Genomic DNA, 16,091 nt, shown 5'->3' with positions numbered 1-16,091 from the left:
AGGCACACACTGGAACACAGGAGGTTCCTCTGAGCATCAGGAAAAGCTTTTTTACTGTGAGGGTTGCTGAGCACTGGCACAGGTTGCCCAGAGAGGTGATGGAGTCGCCATCCTTGGAGATATTCAAAATCCATCTGGACATGGAACTGGGTAACCAGCTCTGGGTGGACCTGCTTGAGCTGAGGGTTGGAGCAAGTGGCCCCAGAGATATTTTCCAAACTCAACCCTTCTGTGATTGTGGATGATGAACTAAAATTAATCAGTGTCAAGGCATCTGTTCTGCACTTACCCTGTGGAATGGGAATGAAATCCAGTAGGTATCATGAAACCTTGAAAGTGCTTTGAGATTGCACAGATAAAACCACATCTTATTGTTCATTATTGTAATTATTATCACTCTAATATATCCTCTCTGTAATTATTATCCCCTTTTCTTTCTAATGACTCATAACCTTCTGTAGTTGTGCATTTGGGAATTTCACACCACACCAATTGTTTTGCTTTCACAGATTTTTTTTTCCACTTAAGTTTTGAAATAAAGATCAGTACAGTACAAAGCTTAAAATGTTGTCAATGTTTTCAACAATACAAGCAGATGGGAGTTGGGAAGGGGATGGTTAATAAGGAACACACATATCCTTCCCTGTTTCCCAAAGGAAAAAAATACAAACTCTTTTGTACTTCTGTTTAGTAACAAACAGTGCTTAAAAATAATCTTGTCAGTAAAAGATGTAAATTGCAAGGCACATGAGGAACCCGTCCTTGCCTCGTTACACAAATTAGGCATAAATACAAATTGAAGGCACCTGTCTCCATCCTCCCCTCCTGCTCTGTACAGTGAGCAAATCCTGTCAGTGGGAATTGGCTGTGAAGAGCAACCATAGACCAGCAGACAGCAAAGAGGCTGCTCTTGTTCCTCAGGTTCCTTCAGGATTAATCCCCAAAAGGAATAGCACAAGGCACATTGGGATGAATTCTCAGAAGCTGTCCTGGTTTGCAAGATCTGAAGGAATACTACCTCAGGAGCAGAGATTCCTGAGGGAGAGGATTGTGACCTCGGTCCCTTTGGGATCTCAGGTGTGCTCAGCCTTTGGTGGTCAGCTCTTCACCAAGCCTGGCCACACTGGTCCATCCTTCCCAGGCATGCCTCCTTAAGAGCACCAGGATGGAGGAGACCTGCTCCAAGCAGTGAGCCCAAGGAGAAGGTCCTGGGGGGCTCAGATAAGCTGAGCATTTATTACAGCAGCACTTTGGCTTTTTCCAGATCCAGCTCTGGTGTCCTCTGGATCACTGGCAAAGCTTCCACAGCCACTTCCCAGCTGAGATCCAGCAGACTGCAGCATGTGGAGTCTGCCCAGGAAGGCAGCAAGGTGCATAAGGCACAAGGATGAAGTCTGGGGATAAAGGAAAGAAAGAAGCTGGTTGGAGGAAAAGGAGGAGGATGGAGACAGGGATGAAGGAAGCTCCAGTGTTGGTGAGCCCCTTGTGACACAAGGGCGCATCCTCACAGCAGCACAGATCTGCATTGCAGATCCCAGCTCACTCCACCCATCATCGTAACCAGGAGGTCGGCTCCAGGTGGGAGTGCAGGGCCAGGCAGAGATGGGAGCGGCTTCACCTGAGGGGAAACGTGGGAGAGTGCAAAAACACCTCCACTGTCACACCACTGCTCCAGAGAACTGTCACTTCTGCTGTCACTTCTGCTCAGCCAGGGAGGAGAAATGTAATTGAAAGATGTGATGGAAGAGCCATGTGGGCTCCTCTCCCTGAACAAGATGGAATTACCGTACTCACTCTCCTTCGACAAGGGCAGGGCATGTCATCTGTTTGCAAACCCTCAGAGAAGGGGACACATGGGTGATCCCTTCCTTTGGTACCAGTGTAACTCCAGGTAGCAGCAGAGCAGGTTTGCTATTATCAGCCATGCCCAATCCTTCTCCATTTTATCCCAGAAATGAGCTCTGGACCAGCCTGATTTACTTCTGTTTCCGCACAGGAATCCACTGATACCATCCAGCCAGTTCCACACCCAGTGCCCTGTTCTGCCTCACCTACCACAAAACCAAGGCAAATTAGGCTGTGAGAAAAAGCTGCTCCCACTGGAAGCCTTTTCTCAAACTGGGAGGAGACCCATACACAAAGCCAGAGGCCATGGAGGGAGCAGTGCAGATGAGTGAGTTGAGCAGCCAGCTGCCATGCAAGGAGGAACTGCTGCTGGCCTCCACACCAGCCCTTCCCTGCCAGCAGCTGCATTGTCCAAGTGAGCTGGCTCAGAGCTAAAACCAGCTGAAAATTACTGACATTTTTTCAGTAGGATTGGTTTCCCACTGGTCCCTCTCCCAGCACTGGCTTGCTCTGTGGTGAGATGAGCTGTGCATGGGAAGAGGTTCAATGAGGTGCAAGTGGGACCACCCCTGCTTGGCATCTCCCCTGAGGCAGATTTTCTGCTAGGTCAGCATGGCTGTACCATCAAAAACACTCTACGAAATTAAGTAATTAATTTCTAAGCTGAGGCCAGGACTGATGAGAAAGGGTGGACTTGATGACCTCCTGAAGGCTTTCCTATGATTTCTTCTCCTATGCGCCAAACTTATTTCCCTCTCCCTTTGTATTTAATTTTCTATATGGCCATGAGTTCCAAACTTACCTACTAAACACAGGACCAGCAAAGTACCTATTTACAGGTCCGTTTTCCACCACCTATTAACAAATCTGTTATCTGGTCCACCTTGCTCCTCCAGCAGGACAGCACTGTTTCCTTCAGGTTAATCTTAACCCAACTAGGAGGCTCTGCAGATATAAAATCGTAAAACAAAGCCTTTCTGGATAACAAATCCCATGCATACACATGGAACATGAACACACACACACCTCAAGAGCTAAAACACAGATGAAGTGCAGAAATTAGTGCTTGTCCTCACCAACCATATCCCCAGTCCTACACTCTGCCTGCTCAGAACCAGCAATCACAATTCATTTGCCTGCCCTTGGGTTCAGTGAGACAAATCCGTGGCTGGGATAGATCCCATGGATTCCTTGGTTTCAGCAAGGATTTAAACCTCCTTGGTGGCTCCACGTTCAATATTCCCCCAAGGCAAGCACAGAATAGATTCTTCTAGTAGGGGACATGGTAATCCAGTCTTTGTTGCCTTGGATAGGAGTGACCCATGGACATTAAGTGACCCTGACCACTATCTTTGCTACTCCACACAGGAATCACCAAGTCCCAAGGACAAACCCATCCTGAGGTTGTACAGGACCCTAATGTTGTCACTCTGCTCCTGCCTTTTGCTGTTCCACCTTCATCTAATACTGTTAAAAACATGCCAGAGTCACAACCCTGCTGGTCATAGAACAGCAACCCTGCAGCTTCAAGGTCAGTTTTTCCCAATGCTCACCAAGGACACAAAGCACCATTAAGAGGGGAATAAAGACTCCTTCACATCCTTTTGGTCGTGACCACAGTAGTGCTGTTGGAGGAGCAGAGCCTTTCCTGTTTCAAACAGATCACATCCAAGTTATTCCACATTTCATGGACATTGCTAGAGGTTGGTCAGACTCCCTAGATGACACAGATGCAGTTTGGCCCAGAGGACCCCAGGTCGAGCCTGGATCTCCAAAGATGTTTTCCCAAAGCCATCTAAGTGACCTGGCATTGACACACTTGACAAGGAGAGTGCAGAGAGAACCTGGCTGGAACAGTGAAAGGATTCTAGCAGCCACGGTGCCACACATGCCCTCATACCCAAACCCTAGAAACACAGACTTCCCAAAACCTTCCTACTGCCTTTGATAGGAACAGTTCTCACACAGATATGGCAAAACCCAGAGAGGTCATCACATCCAGCTGTGGCCCTCACAGTGTTGTGAGCCCTGGCACACCCTTCTGCAGCCCCACAGCCTCCAGGCTGCCCTCCCTGACCTTCAGCAAGGTCTCACCCACAGCTCTATCAGAATGAACAAGAACCTCTGCCTATTTCAGCATCCTTGGTTCAGTGACTTGTTCTGCCTTAAAACACTCCATGTCCTCTCCCTGGATGGCAAAAGGCAATCCTTGCTGTGAAAATGCATCCAGCATGAAGTGTCCAGCCCTCCATCTGAATCCAGGGTCCTGGTTAGTCACGGCATGTTAGGCAAGTAAGACAGTCATGTCTCTAGTATGTTATGCCCTTTCTCTTGACTTTCTCTGGTGATGTCATGCCTGTCACGTCCGTGACTCTCAGGAGTCCTTTTTAGCCAGGCTGGCCTTGATCCTACGTCGCAGGATGTAAGCTGTGATGGCACTACAAGCCACCAAACCAAAAAATGAGATGCAGGAGAGATAAACAGTGAAAGGCCCGTGTCTCTTCAGGAAAATCTCCTGCCTGTTCTTGTAATCCAAAAGAATGGCCTCCAGCTGTGACAGGGTGCAGATGGCCAGGAAGGTGTGGAAGATCTGGTGGGCGTGGCCAACAATATCACAGGAGCCAGGAAAATACTTCTCAGGGACAGGGCAGGAAAAGAAATAAGCACTGATAAGGAAAAACAGTATCTGGTAAGTGTGGTACCAAGCAGCATCTTCCTCACAGCCCCCCAGATGACACACAACCACCCGGTGAGCCACGGGACTGATATCCAGGATGAAAGCCAGCCCTGCTGGGATCACCTGGCACATCTTCCTCATGATGGGGTAAGGCCGTCGGTACCGGTATTTGGCGTAGCAGCAGCCGGCACAGGACAGCCAGCCACAGAAAGCTGCTGCTGGCAGGAAGAAAAGCCAGAACTTGTCGTACCAGGCTTGGTCAGAGCTGTAGTAGAAATGAGCCAGGGCACTGCCATACTGGTAGATGCTGACTCCAACATAGTCCACGAAGTAGAAAGTGTAGTGATACAGCTCCGACTTGGACTGCAGCAGGTGGGCCAAGAGGCTGCAGGTCAGGTAGGTGACAGAGGAGAGGACAAAGATGAGCAACGGCAAGGACCACGCATCCACAGGCAACTGCTCGGCCTCCACAAACGTCTTGAACCTCAGCAGCACGGCCAGCGCCGCCAGGAGATGAGTCCACACGTTGACCACCTCGTTGTGCTTCTGGAAGAGGCTGAGGAAGTAGTAGCGCCAGTGCTGGCCCGTGGGGCGGTAGCCGCTGTGGATGTAGGGCTCGCGGAAGAGCTGCGGCACCTCGCACTCCTTCACCGTGCACGGCATCTTGGGCAAGCCGTCCTCCAGCAGCCGGGGCAGCCGGCTGAGGTGCTGCCCGCTGAGGGACAGCGTGCTGAGCCGCTCCAGGATGGCTGTCATCCTTCAGCCCCGCACCAGGGAACGTCGTCTTCCTGCCCTGTGCGGAGGGGAGAAAGAGGAAATGTTAATGGTGGTGCACCGGGGAGAAGAGCATGCTGCTATTCACAGTGGGATTAACCACAGCACCATCGAGATGCTGGCCCTTAGGGCACCTTCCAGTGCCTAAAGAGGCTCCAAGAGAGCTGGAGAGGGATTTGGGACAAAGGATGGAGGGACAGGACAAGGGACAGTGGCTTCCCACTGCCAGAGGGCAGGGATAGATAGGATATTTGAAGGAATTGTTCCCTGTGAGGGTGGAGAGGCCCTGGCACAGGGTGCCCAGAGAAGCTGTGGGTGCTCCTGAATCCCTGAAAGTGTCCAAGGCCAGGCTGGACGGGGCTTGGAGCAACCTGGAATAGTGGAGGATGGCCCTGCCCATGGGTCAAGATGATCTTTCAGGTCCCTTCTAACCCAAACCATTCCATGATTCTATGAATATTGTCAAGTTGAGGAGTACCAGATCTCCTGGGAAGTTAGAGTAGGGTCTGAGGGAGTACCAGATTCCCAGGGGTATGTGTTCCCTGACCTAAATTGAGCACAGAGGAAGATGGCAGAGCCAGGTCAGCCTGCATCAGATGGGCACAGCAATGTCACAAGCCTGCCCTTCCTCCCCACTTCCTCAGGCACTCAGCTTGGAGCATGTTCAGGAGCCAGGAGCTGCCAACACGGGGCTGCAGGAAGCAGTTAGTTGGCAAGAAAGCATCTGATGATTTATGAAGGTGATTTTTCACCCCTTATCCCAGAACAAAATGCTCAGGGATGAAACTGGGATGTAAATGACTCATCTAAGGGATAACCAGCCTGGCCACACAGGAGTTAAGAGTGTCCCAACCAAGTCATGGAGGTTGCAAGGAAACTCAAGCTTCCCTGTCACACAACTTGCCCATGTAGTGAGAATGGCAGAGGGACAAGTGGAGAAATCCACAGTGCCAAACCTGCAGCTCTCATCCCTCCACAAGTAAGAAGCATCAGGACTGAGAAGGACTGAGGAAATTAGAGGCTTCACATCCAAGCTGGCTGCAGTTTGGGTACAGCATCAGAGCTTTGGGAGCATCTATGGAGCCAATGCTGAGGGACTGCCAGAGAAGCCCCTGGATGCTCAGAGCAGCCAAACCCAGTGCTGGGCACTCCTGTGCCTGCTCTGCTCCTTGGTAACCTCCAGACTTGCTAAGCTCTAGCTGGCAAGATTCAGATTCAGGGCACAGCAGGATCCTAATGTGTGGAGAACAACTCCTGGCGTTAAATTAATTCCCTATACCTCCTGTTTCTCAATAACCTCTCTTCCCTGCTGGTGTTTGTGTCATACAAAACAGAAGAGAATTCATCACAAATGCCCATGTTAAACTAAAATTGGTGCTGATGGGGCCCCGCCAGACTGTGCAGGGCTTTGGTTACTCCTGTGAAACCAACACACACAGGTCTGCATGAGCAGAATCTGTCCCTAAAGCTTATATGCACACAAATGGAGCTGCAGGGGATGGAGATAGCAAAAAAAAAAAAAAGAGAACACGAATAAGTATTTTGCCTGAGTGTGGAAAACAGCCGATTTTTCTTCTGTTAATGAGATACCAGCTGGGTTAAGAGGTGAGACACCAATAGTTTGTGTGGGCATCTGGTCTAGTGAAGGTATCCCTGCCCGTGGCACAGGGCTGGAACTAAAAGAGCTTTAAGATCCCTTCCAACCCAAACCAGTCTGTGATTCTGTGATGGGTGGCCCCTGCTAGGCTGTGATACAGAGGACAGAACAGTGTTAAACACCATGAGAGAGTTTTCTGGAAGCAGGGAGGTGGGACCTGGCAGTCCCAGGGTGAGGCAGCACAAAGGGCAAAGTCAGAGCAGACTCTCAACCAGGTGGCAAGTCTCACTTCCTGTAGAAAGCTAAAGCATCTGATAAGAGACAAAATATTTTCATGTTGCCTCTGTTTTCTAGCAGAGGGGAGTTGACATAATTAGGTTTCATTTTCCAGAATATTCTTTCTGCCCTACACTGCCTACGCTTTCTCCCTTAGCACCTCTCAAGGCTGGAGTTTTTATCCTTGTTTGCCACAGGGCACTTTGTCTGCTGTGTTTGATGGAGCTTCCTTAGCCACAGAAGGCAAAATGGTTCCTGCAAATGCTGCTTTAATTTCATAGATGTGTAATGCTGAAGAAGAGAGCACACTTGCTGAGGAGTTAATGTTGTGAACACTCACAAAGATTTTGTTTCTCTCTTAAGGGTCTGCAGGGTCTGCAGGGTCCTGATCTATGATGAGACATGCAGTTTACTCAGCAGGTTGTGTATCCCTGTGGAGTTACATGCCAAACTTTAGGGAGGTGAGCCAAATTTTGACTTTGGGGCACTTGTATGAAGGCACAGTGTGAACAGGAGGCAACACTCACTCTGCCCTGTACAGCCTGGCTATTGTGGCTGCTTGTAGCTAATGGAGTTCATTCATAAATCATGGAATTGTGGAGCGGTTTGGGATGGAAGGGATGTTAAAAATCATCTCATTCCAACCTCCTGCAATGGGCAGGGACGCCTTCCACTATGCCAGGTTGCTCCAAGCCCCATCCAACCTTGGACACTTCCAGGGATGGAGCAACCACAGCTTCTCTGGGCAAACTGTGCCACCACCCTCACAGGGAAGAATTTTTTCCTGCCCATGGCAGAGGAGTTGGAACAAATTTATCTTTCCAGCCCAGACCATTCTGGGATTCTATGACTCAATGATCATGATGGTGAGGCAGAAGAAGAAAGGATACGCTAAAGTTCCTTACATCTTGGAGAACACAGTAATGCCAGAGTGAAGCCCAGCACAAGGGAATTGAAAACCAAGAGAGCAGAGACCTGCAGAGAGCAGAGTCAGTGCTCATCTCCTGCAGAGAAACCTGCTGAAAACTGCATGTAAAGAGCAAAGGCAACACATGGGAGGGTGGCAGTTGAGCCTGGGAATAGGAATTCATGGGAATGCAGTCCATGGCCTGCCTGCTTTGCATGCTGACAAGGCTGTGAGAGAGACAGGCAGCTTCTGTCCCAGGCACAGCCTGGCTCCGGCTTGCACCGCTCGTGCTCATGCCAGGATTTTGCCACAGTCTCTCATCCCCAGAGCTCAGTGCACACAGCGAGCATCACCTCAGAGAGCCTGGGCACTGCACATCTCCCTGACTGCACAGATTATTCCAGGCAGGCTTTCAGAGCTGGAAAATGCCAGTTTTAAAGAGGCTGCGAGGGACAGAGATTGTCAAAATAATAGTCCGAAATCACAAGAAACACATCTGATACTGGGCTGAACAGCACTGAATCAGGAACTCGGTAGCCTGCTTATTTCAAACCTTGTGATATGAGTGAGTAAGAACAATTTGGCAGTTTCCAGTGATCATGTGATGGCACAAAGTGACGAGCAATTAACGTTAGAAAAGAGAGAGAAAGAGAAAAGAAAAACAACAAAAATACACCGACCCAGAAACCCAAGGTCAGCACTGGCTGTTTCACTTTCACAGAGCCCCTATTCTTTTCCCTTCACGGAGGCGTAGGAGCAGCTGAAAGCCACATTCATCTGCGGGGTGTCTCGTTGAGATTCCATCCTCACCCCCATCTCCGGGGGATTCAGTTATTTTGGCTGCTCCCAATTAACAGCAACCAAGTATCGTTCAGGGAGAGAGCTGCAAGGAGAGAAGGAGGGCGTGGATGATGGCCAGGCTGGATCATTACATCCACAATAAAAACTCCCAGCACAGGAGGTGAACGATCCTGTTCCAATTTTTCTCTCCCTTTTGAAGAGGGTAATTGGAAACCCGAGCTTTTTCCCAGCTCTTTTGCTTTTTGGTCACAGTCTGATGGAAGGGTTTGAATGAGAAAATTTCCTACAGTGTACAGTCGATTTTCCCACCGGTCTGGCCCCCGAGTTCACTGTCTGGGACTGAGGCTGGATCAATGTGATAGATTTGCTTGCAGACTGGTATTCAGGCATCAGAGGTTTACAAAGGCTCCCAAAAAGGCAGTTCCTGGTAAACAAAGCAGGGAGGACCGAGGGTACTCAGCTTTGGGGAAGTCTTTAATAAATGCATGGCATTTAAAACAGTAAAAAAAAAAAAAAGAAGTGGTTGTGGACAGCATGAAAATAACGGCAGTGGCCAGAAGCCTGGTTTGGAGAGCTGCAGGTGATTAATGCCCCAATTCCTCTCTTCTGGCAGTTGAGCAAAAGTCCCTGGGGGGACTCCAGGTCATTTTGAAACTTGGGATTTTATTGTTTATTTATTATTTATTAACTCCTTCCTACATGTGGTTAACTTTGGTGTCACAGCTTCTACTGCACCAGGATGGCAGGGAGCAGTTCAGCTCTGGAAGAGGCTGCTCCAAGGCTGCCCCCAGCTCAGATGCACTGGATAAGCCCCATCCCAAACCCTGTCTGCTGAAGGCTGGTCCTCCCTGAGCACCAACATCTCCTCCTGTAATTAAACCATTCTGAAAGGCTGGAGAAAACTTTGAAAAACCATCCTGGGAGCACAGTGCCAGCCATTCCATTCTGCCCTGTGTTTTGGAAATGCCCTTGCAGAACTGAGAAAATAAGAGACCATGGACTGGCTCAAGCAGCAGCTCCTGTGCAGTCTTGGTATTACTCGCTTCCTTCTCCTGCCACAGATTTAGGTTCCAACATTCCTCTACAGTGCAGCAGGAACACCCAGAGCTCAGATCCCTTCTACAAGGAGTTACTGGGATTTACATGGGATTTACAACTGGCACAGGTTGCCCAAAGAAGCTGTGGCTGCCCCTGAATCCCTGGAAGAGTCCAAGGCCAGGATGGACAGGGCTTGGAGCAGCCTCGGTAGGGGAAAGTGTCCCTGCCCATGGCAGGGGGGTTGAACTGGATAAGCTTTAATGACCCTCCCAACCCAAACCACTCTGTGATTCCATGATTTGAGGGCTTGTGCCAGGGACCAGCCCTGTCAGGGCAGGTAGCAGGGTATGAAGGACTTATCTACACTCCAATATCAAAGAAGTGGAAATCCCCAAAAACAGAGGGGAGCCAGGTGCTTGAGGCTTCTGTAAACTGGGCTTACACTTTCCCATCTATGAAATCGAGATATCAGTCCTCATCTCCCTGATGGAAACGAGATATCATGCTCTTAATGTACTGGGCAGTGCTAGGACTACTTAGCAGTGCATTGCACAGAAGATTTTATTTCCCTCGAGGCACTTAAGTGCCCCATTAGATTTACATCAGCTCAATTCCTGTTACTCCTCCAACAGGGATCTGCACAGGTTGGGATGCTCTGGAAGGTAAAAGCTGATGCCATGTGATTTACTGAAGGGCATGACTTAAACCAACCTGATCTGTTAAGAAAAAAGGTCAAAATAACCTCGTGGAAAATTTCAAATAAAAGAAGACGGCTCAAATTCTCCCCTTCTCTATACACACATACACAGAGCATGCAGCCCAAGCAGGGTTTGTCCAAGCTTGTACTCCTCAGGAAACGAGCGTCCCGTGATGCCGGGAGACGAGCCATGAAAGCCAGTGGGAGGTGGCAGGATCCCTCATGGAAGCCATGGCAGTGTCAGCTCCCCTGCAATTCCTGGCCTGGAAGAGAGCTGGGCCAGCAGCCAGCCCAGCCGTGCTGAGCAGCAAGTGCCTCTTGACATGGGCTCAGCGTTGCCTGAGCTTTGGGATGGGGCCAGGGGATGAGAGCAGTGGAGCCAGCGCAGGGAACGCTGTGCTCGGAGGGCACAGAGCAAAACAAAGCTGCTGGCAAATGCCACGTCCCTGCAACAAAGCATCCCAACGAGGGGGGCACCCCCGAGGCCCTGTGGTGTTTGAGGGAGCAAAGCAGGGGAATGGAACCCCAAAGTTAGGAAACCAAAGGTTGGATGAGGCTGGGGGTTTTATTGTGAGAGTCCAAGCACCATGTGCAAGGTGGGGGTAGATTTTCACAACATCAGGTTCTCAGAGATCAGCTGGGCTGGCTTGGCCACTCCTGTGCTACTGCACCCCTCAAATGGGTGGCCACACACAAACTGTCAGCCAGGAACAACTCCAGGACTGTGCTATCTCCCAAACCATGTTAGAGAATGGCACAGTTCTGGTTTGCTGTGATAGCACAGCTGCAGTTTCCTCATGCCTAGCCCGGGTTAGATCTTGGTGATGCTGCTGATAACACAGCCAATAATCCCTGAGAAAAAAAAAAAAAAAAAGGAAACCGACCTGCAGCACCAGTTAATATTCACTAATTCTGCTCACAGACCGTGGCTGAGAATTCTCTCCTCTAGCAAATCAACTCCCTCTGTATGACAATTTGCTCAAGGGCGAGGTAATATTCTGCAGCTTTTCTTCCTGATCTGACTAATCCTTTTCTGCTTGTGCTTTCCTGATCCACTCACCACTTTCTGTTTTCACATACAACCAACACATCACCTGATGCTTTGGGGCCGGATTCCACGTGTGTTTGAAACCCCTGGATGAGTACACCAGGAATCAAACCAGACCAGGACACAGTCCCAAACTATAACCCTCAGGTTGCTGAAGGGTCGGCACACTCCTGGGCGTGGTTTTGGTCCTGCCACTCCCACCAGTCCCTGCCTGCTGTATTCAGCCATGCAGGGATAACTGATGGACTGGGACTGACCATTTCCAGAAACTGGAATTGTGCCAGCAAAGTGCCTGGGGGTTTTCCCCCTGCACTGACTGAATAAAGAAGCCTGGATTTGTCACATCGGCATCCCACTTAGGAAATTTCCTAAATTTCTTTCAGCACTAATCTTCCTTCAGTGCAGATTCAGAACTGGGAACTCCTGCTAGCACAGAGAGACCTCGACAAGCCATCCAGTCCCTCCGTACTCAGATCCATCTGCCTGCGGGCAGAGCGACCAAACCACACTGGCCACTCTCTGTGGGTTCAAATCACCCCCAAAAGAACCTCTGGGCTGAGGCTGCTCAGCTTTGCTATCATCCACAAAAGCCTCTTGCACAAAAACTTTTTTTTTTTAAGGCTGCGGATTTTAGAGCTTTGGTCACTCGAAAAAAATGTATATAAATCATGCAGAGCCCTGCGGCTGCTGCGGGCAGAGAGGAGGCACTGCCAGGGAGACACTGCAGCCCTGTGCCAACCCTGTGGAGCTGTGAGCTCTCCTCTCCTCTGCACTAAAAATCTTTGTCCCCATCCAGGACTTCGTCCCATTTAATCCCATGGCCCCTCCCAGCCAGGTTCTAGGTTTGCAGTGACAGAAGTGATTCCTTTCCTGGGGGCTACAAAGCTCCAAGGAAGAACCAGATGGCAGATTCCCTCCACAAAAGGGATGCAGGCTGTGCTGCATTCACTTGCTTAGAACCCTACCCAATCCCAAGGATTTGGTGGGGCTTGGAGGGTGGGAAGGAGCTGAGAGCAAGCTTCCCCTTACAACCTGGAAGTGTCCAAGGCCAGGTTAGAAGGGGATTGGAGCAACCTGGTCTAGTAGAAGGTGTCCCTGTCCATGGCAGGGAGTTGGAACTGGATTACCTTTAATGTCCCTTCCAACCCAAACCATTCCATGATCCCCTGAAGGATGGAGCTTATAAGGTATGGCACCTGTACAGCCACAGCCTCCAGCAGCCTCCCTGGGTATTTCTTCTTCTGGAATTTACTAATGATTAACTGTTTACACAATTAAAGGGCCACTGCTCTGACCCCACGAGCAAGGGTTACCCCATAAACTGGCAGATAAAAAATTAAGCTGGTGCTTGACTCAAAACATGCAAGTAGCTGCAAGCTCACGCACGTGACCCAGTGGTGGCACCTCCCTTGTCCCCAGCCTCGCTGGCATGGCCATCCCTCCCTGCATCCACAGGGACACAGCCCTCTGCTCAGCCACAGGCTGCGGCTGCAGCTTCAGCGTAAACAAATAAAAGCAATTAATGCCCAGGAAACAGAAAATCCAGCAGGGTGCAGGACTGTTAACCCACACCTTCCCCTGCTCTGCGTGGAAGGAAGTGTGCAACTGTGTGGTTTGGCTTGATGAGCCCTGAGTGGGCTTCTAGGAATTGCTTGCAGCACGTATCACTACAGCATCCCAAGGCAAGAGCACAGTCTGCTGCTAGAATTCAGAATTCATGGCTGCCTGTCCCCTCCCTGCCCTGGCAAAGGGCAAAAACAGACTTCAGACCCACTGGATTAATCCTTTTTCTTGATCTTTCTGTAACTTCGCTTTTTTTCAACGACTGCTGCCAGGGCAGCATTACACTCCTCCTCATCCTAATCCACAGCAAGCCATCCTAGAATCCTAAAATGTTTTGGGTTGGAAAGGACCTTCAAGATCATCTCGTTCCAACCCTCCTGTCATGAGCAGGGACACCTTCCACCTGACCAGGTTGCTCCAAGCCTCATCTCACCCAAAAATCCTCCAGCTAGCAATACGTAAATCATTTCCCAGCCCTGAAGCCACAATCCCACAGCATCCCACAACAACTGCACCTCTCCATCCCAGTAAAAACCTGTGTGCCCCAGTCAAAACCACCTAGGCACAGCTACTGCGATGCTCCATACCCAACCCTGCTCATGCCAGTGAGGAACTGGTTTGACACTAAACAAACAACTGTTAGATGTTTACCCAAACTTATATATCTATATTTTTGTGTCCAAGAAAAACAGAACACTTTAAGACTGTCCACAATATAATACCCCAGAAAAAAAAAAAAAAAAAGTGAGATGCTTGTGGTGTTTTCAGGAAAAAATCCAAATGGGATATAGGGGAGACATGACCCCGAAGTGCCCCGGAGAAGATCAGCAGGGAACAACCCTCCGGTGACCCTTTGGGGACGCGCCCCAGCTCGTGTCTTTTCAAGGAGCGGGCGGCAGCTCCAAGGCAAACACCGGGAGCTGCTTCTTTTCTCAGCTCACGGCTGAACTATGCATCTCCTTCCCCTGGCCTCCAGAGCTCCCCGGGTGTCAAAGTCATTCAAGGAACATCCGCCCACAGCCATTTCAAACAAACACGGAGGAAAACCACTGCCCAACTCTCTCCTTCAGGAAGCCCTTGAGATACCGGTAACGGGGGAATTTAAGGCAAAACACGCGTTTCCCTGATCATCCCTCCCTTCCTTAAACTCTTCCCCAGCACCCACCTGACCACTGGACCAACCTCGGCTTGATGACCCACAATTGTGCGTGGCACAGAGGGAAAGATCCCGCATCCTCCCGCATCCCAGGGGTGCTGCAAGCACCAGGCACCGCACACCGAGCACCCCCCGCACCCATCCCGGCATCCCGGAAGGATGCTCCCGGCTCGGCGGAGATGCAGGAGCGGCCGTACCCGCACCGGGAGCTGGCTGGGGACCCTGGGCGGGATGTCCCGAGTGGAGAGGAGAGGGACCGCGGGGATGGCATCGCCCGTAGTGCCCGCCCGCAGTGCCCGCTCTCAGTGCCCGCTCTCAGCGCCTGCTCTCCATCTCCCGCACTCACATTCACCTCCCGCACTCAATGCGCGCTCTCCCGTGCCGCACTCACCGCTCTCGGTGTCCCCCGGGTGTCCCCTGGGTGTCCCCTCGCTGTCCCCTCTCCCTGCCCTGTCCCGCTGCCGCCGCCGATCCCGGCGTCTCCGGGAGCCCCCGCGGCCGCCCCGCGCATGCGCGCCCCGCCCCGCCCCGGGGTGGCCCCGCGGGCCGAGCCCAGCCCAGCCCAGCCCGGCCTGACCCAACCCAACCCAGCCTAACCCAACCCAGCCCAGCCCAGCCCGGCCTAACACAACCCAACCCAGCCTAACCCAACCCAGCCTAACCCAACCCAGCCTAATCCAACCCAGCCCAGCCCGGCCTGACCCAACCCAACCCAGCCTAACCCAACCCAGCCCAGCCCAGCCCAGCCCAGCCCAGCCCAGCCCGGCCTAACACAACACAGCCTAACCCAGCCCAGCCCAGCCCGGGCCCGACAAAGCGCGGCTCAAACCTGCGGCACCACCCAGATCCCGTCGCCCCCGCGGTGGGTGCAGGGGAGAGCCCAGTGATAGATCTGGGAGAGGGGTGTAAAGTCACAGTCACAGAATCGTTCAAGTTAGGAGAGACCTCCAAGGTCACCGAGTCCAACCTGTGACAGGTCTGCAGACCAGAGCACTGAGTGCCACGTCCTGTTGTTCCTTGGACACCTCCAGGGATGGGCGCTCCAAACCTCCCTGGCAGCCCCTTCCAATGCCTGGCCATCCTTTCCATGGAGAAATTCTTCCTCATGTCCATCCTGAACCTTCCCTGGTATAACCTCAGGCTATTCTCTCTCATCTTGTCCCTGTTCCCTGGGAGCAGAGCCTGACCCCCCTGGCTGTCCCCTCCTGTCAGGGAGTTGTGCAGAGCCACAAGGTCCCCCCTGAGCCTTCTTTTCTCCAGGCTGAGCCCTCCACCTCTCAGCCATTCCTTACAGGATTTACAAGTCACTGCAAGGTGGTTGGGGAAGGGAAGGCACCTCTGGAGGTCACCTGGTTCAGCCCCAAAGATCACTCTCAAAGATGGAGATTCTACATTTAAAGTAAAAATCACAGGACCAGGAGCTATGGGCCCCCAGTGAAGCATAGGAGATTCCTCTGAATACCAGGAAATGCTTTTTTACTGTGAGGATGGCCAACAACTGGCACAGGTTGCCCAGCAAAAGATACCTCCATCCTTTGAGATATTTAAAATCCATCTGGACATGAACCTGGGCAACCTGCTCTGTGTGGCCCTAAATGAGCAAGAAGGCTGGACCACATGACTTTCATGGGGTGAGACACCCTGAAAATCAGCACCCTGATTTCAGTGCTGTGGACACGCAAGTGTGGAGGAGCAGATGATTTTCCACAAGA

At 51.2% G+C, this 16,091-nt stretch overlaps 1 protein-coding gene across 1 annotated transcript; it reads right to left on the bottom strand.

The window, feature by feature from the left end:
* Positions 1-492: 492 nt before the first annotated feature.
* Positions 493-14,876, bottom strand: PAQR8 (progestin and adipoQ receptor family member 8). Its single transcript, XM_014872910.2, has 2 exons — positions 14,771-14,876; positions 493-5,315 (listed from the first exon to the last, which is right to left on the bottom strand). The coding sequence occupies exon 2, from the start codon at positions 5,276-5,278 to the stop codon at positions 4,220-4,222; it is 1,059 nt and encodes a 352-aa protein (XP_014728396.2). The 5' UTR covers positions 5,279-5,315; positions 14,771-14,876; the 3' UTR covers positions 493-4,219.
* Positions 14,877-16,091: the final 1,215 nt, after the last annotated feature.

The sequence above is a fragment of the Sturnus vulgaris genome, chromosome 3 (assembly GCF_052056855.1).
Source record: "Sturnus vulgaris isolate bStuVul1 chromosome 3, bStuVul1.hap1, whole genome shotgun sequence".
Classification (NCBI taxonomy): Eukaryota; Metazoa; Chordata; class Aves; order Passeriformes; family Sturnidae; genus Sturnus; species Sturnus vulgaris.
The sequence above is the reverse complement of the archived record's forward strand: the minus strand, read 5'-3'. Positions and strand labels throughout refer to the sequence as shown.

What these genes read in the sequence shown, in the direction of transcription:
- PAQR8 (XM_014872910.2), bottom strand. Translation starts at nt 5,278, where the DNA reads ATGACAGCCATCCTGGAGCGGCTCAGCACGCTGTCCCTCAGCGGGCAG.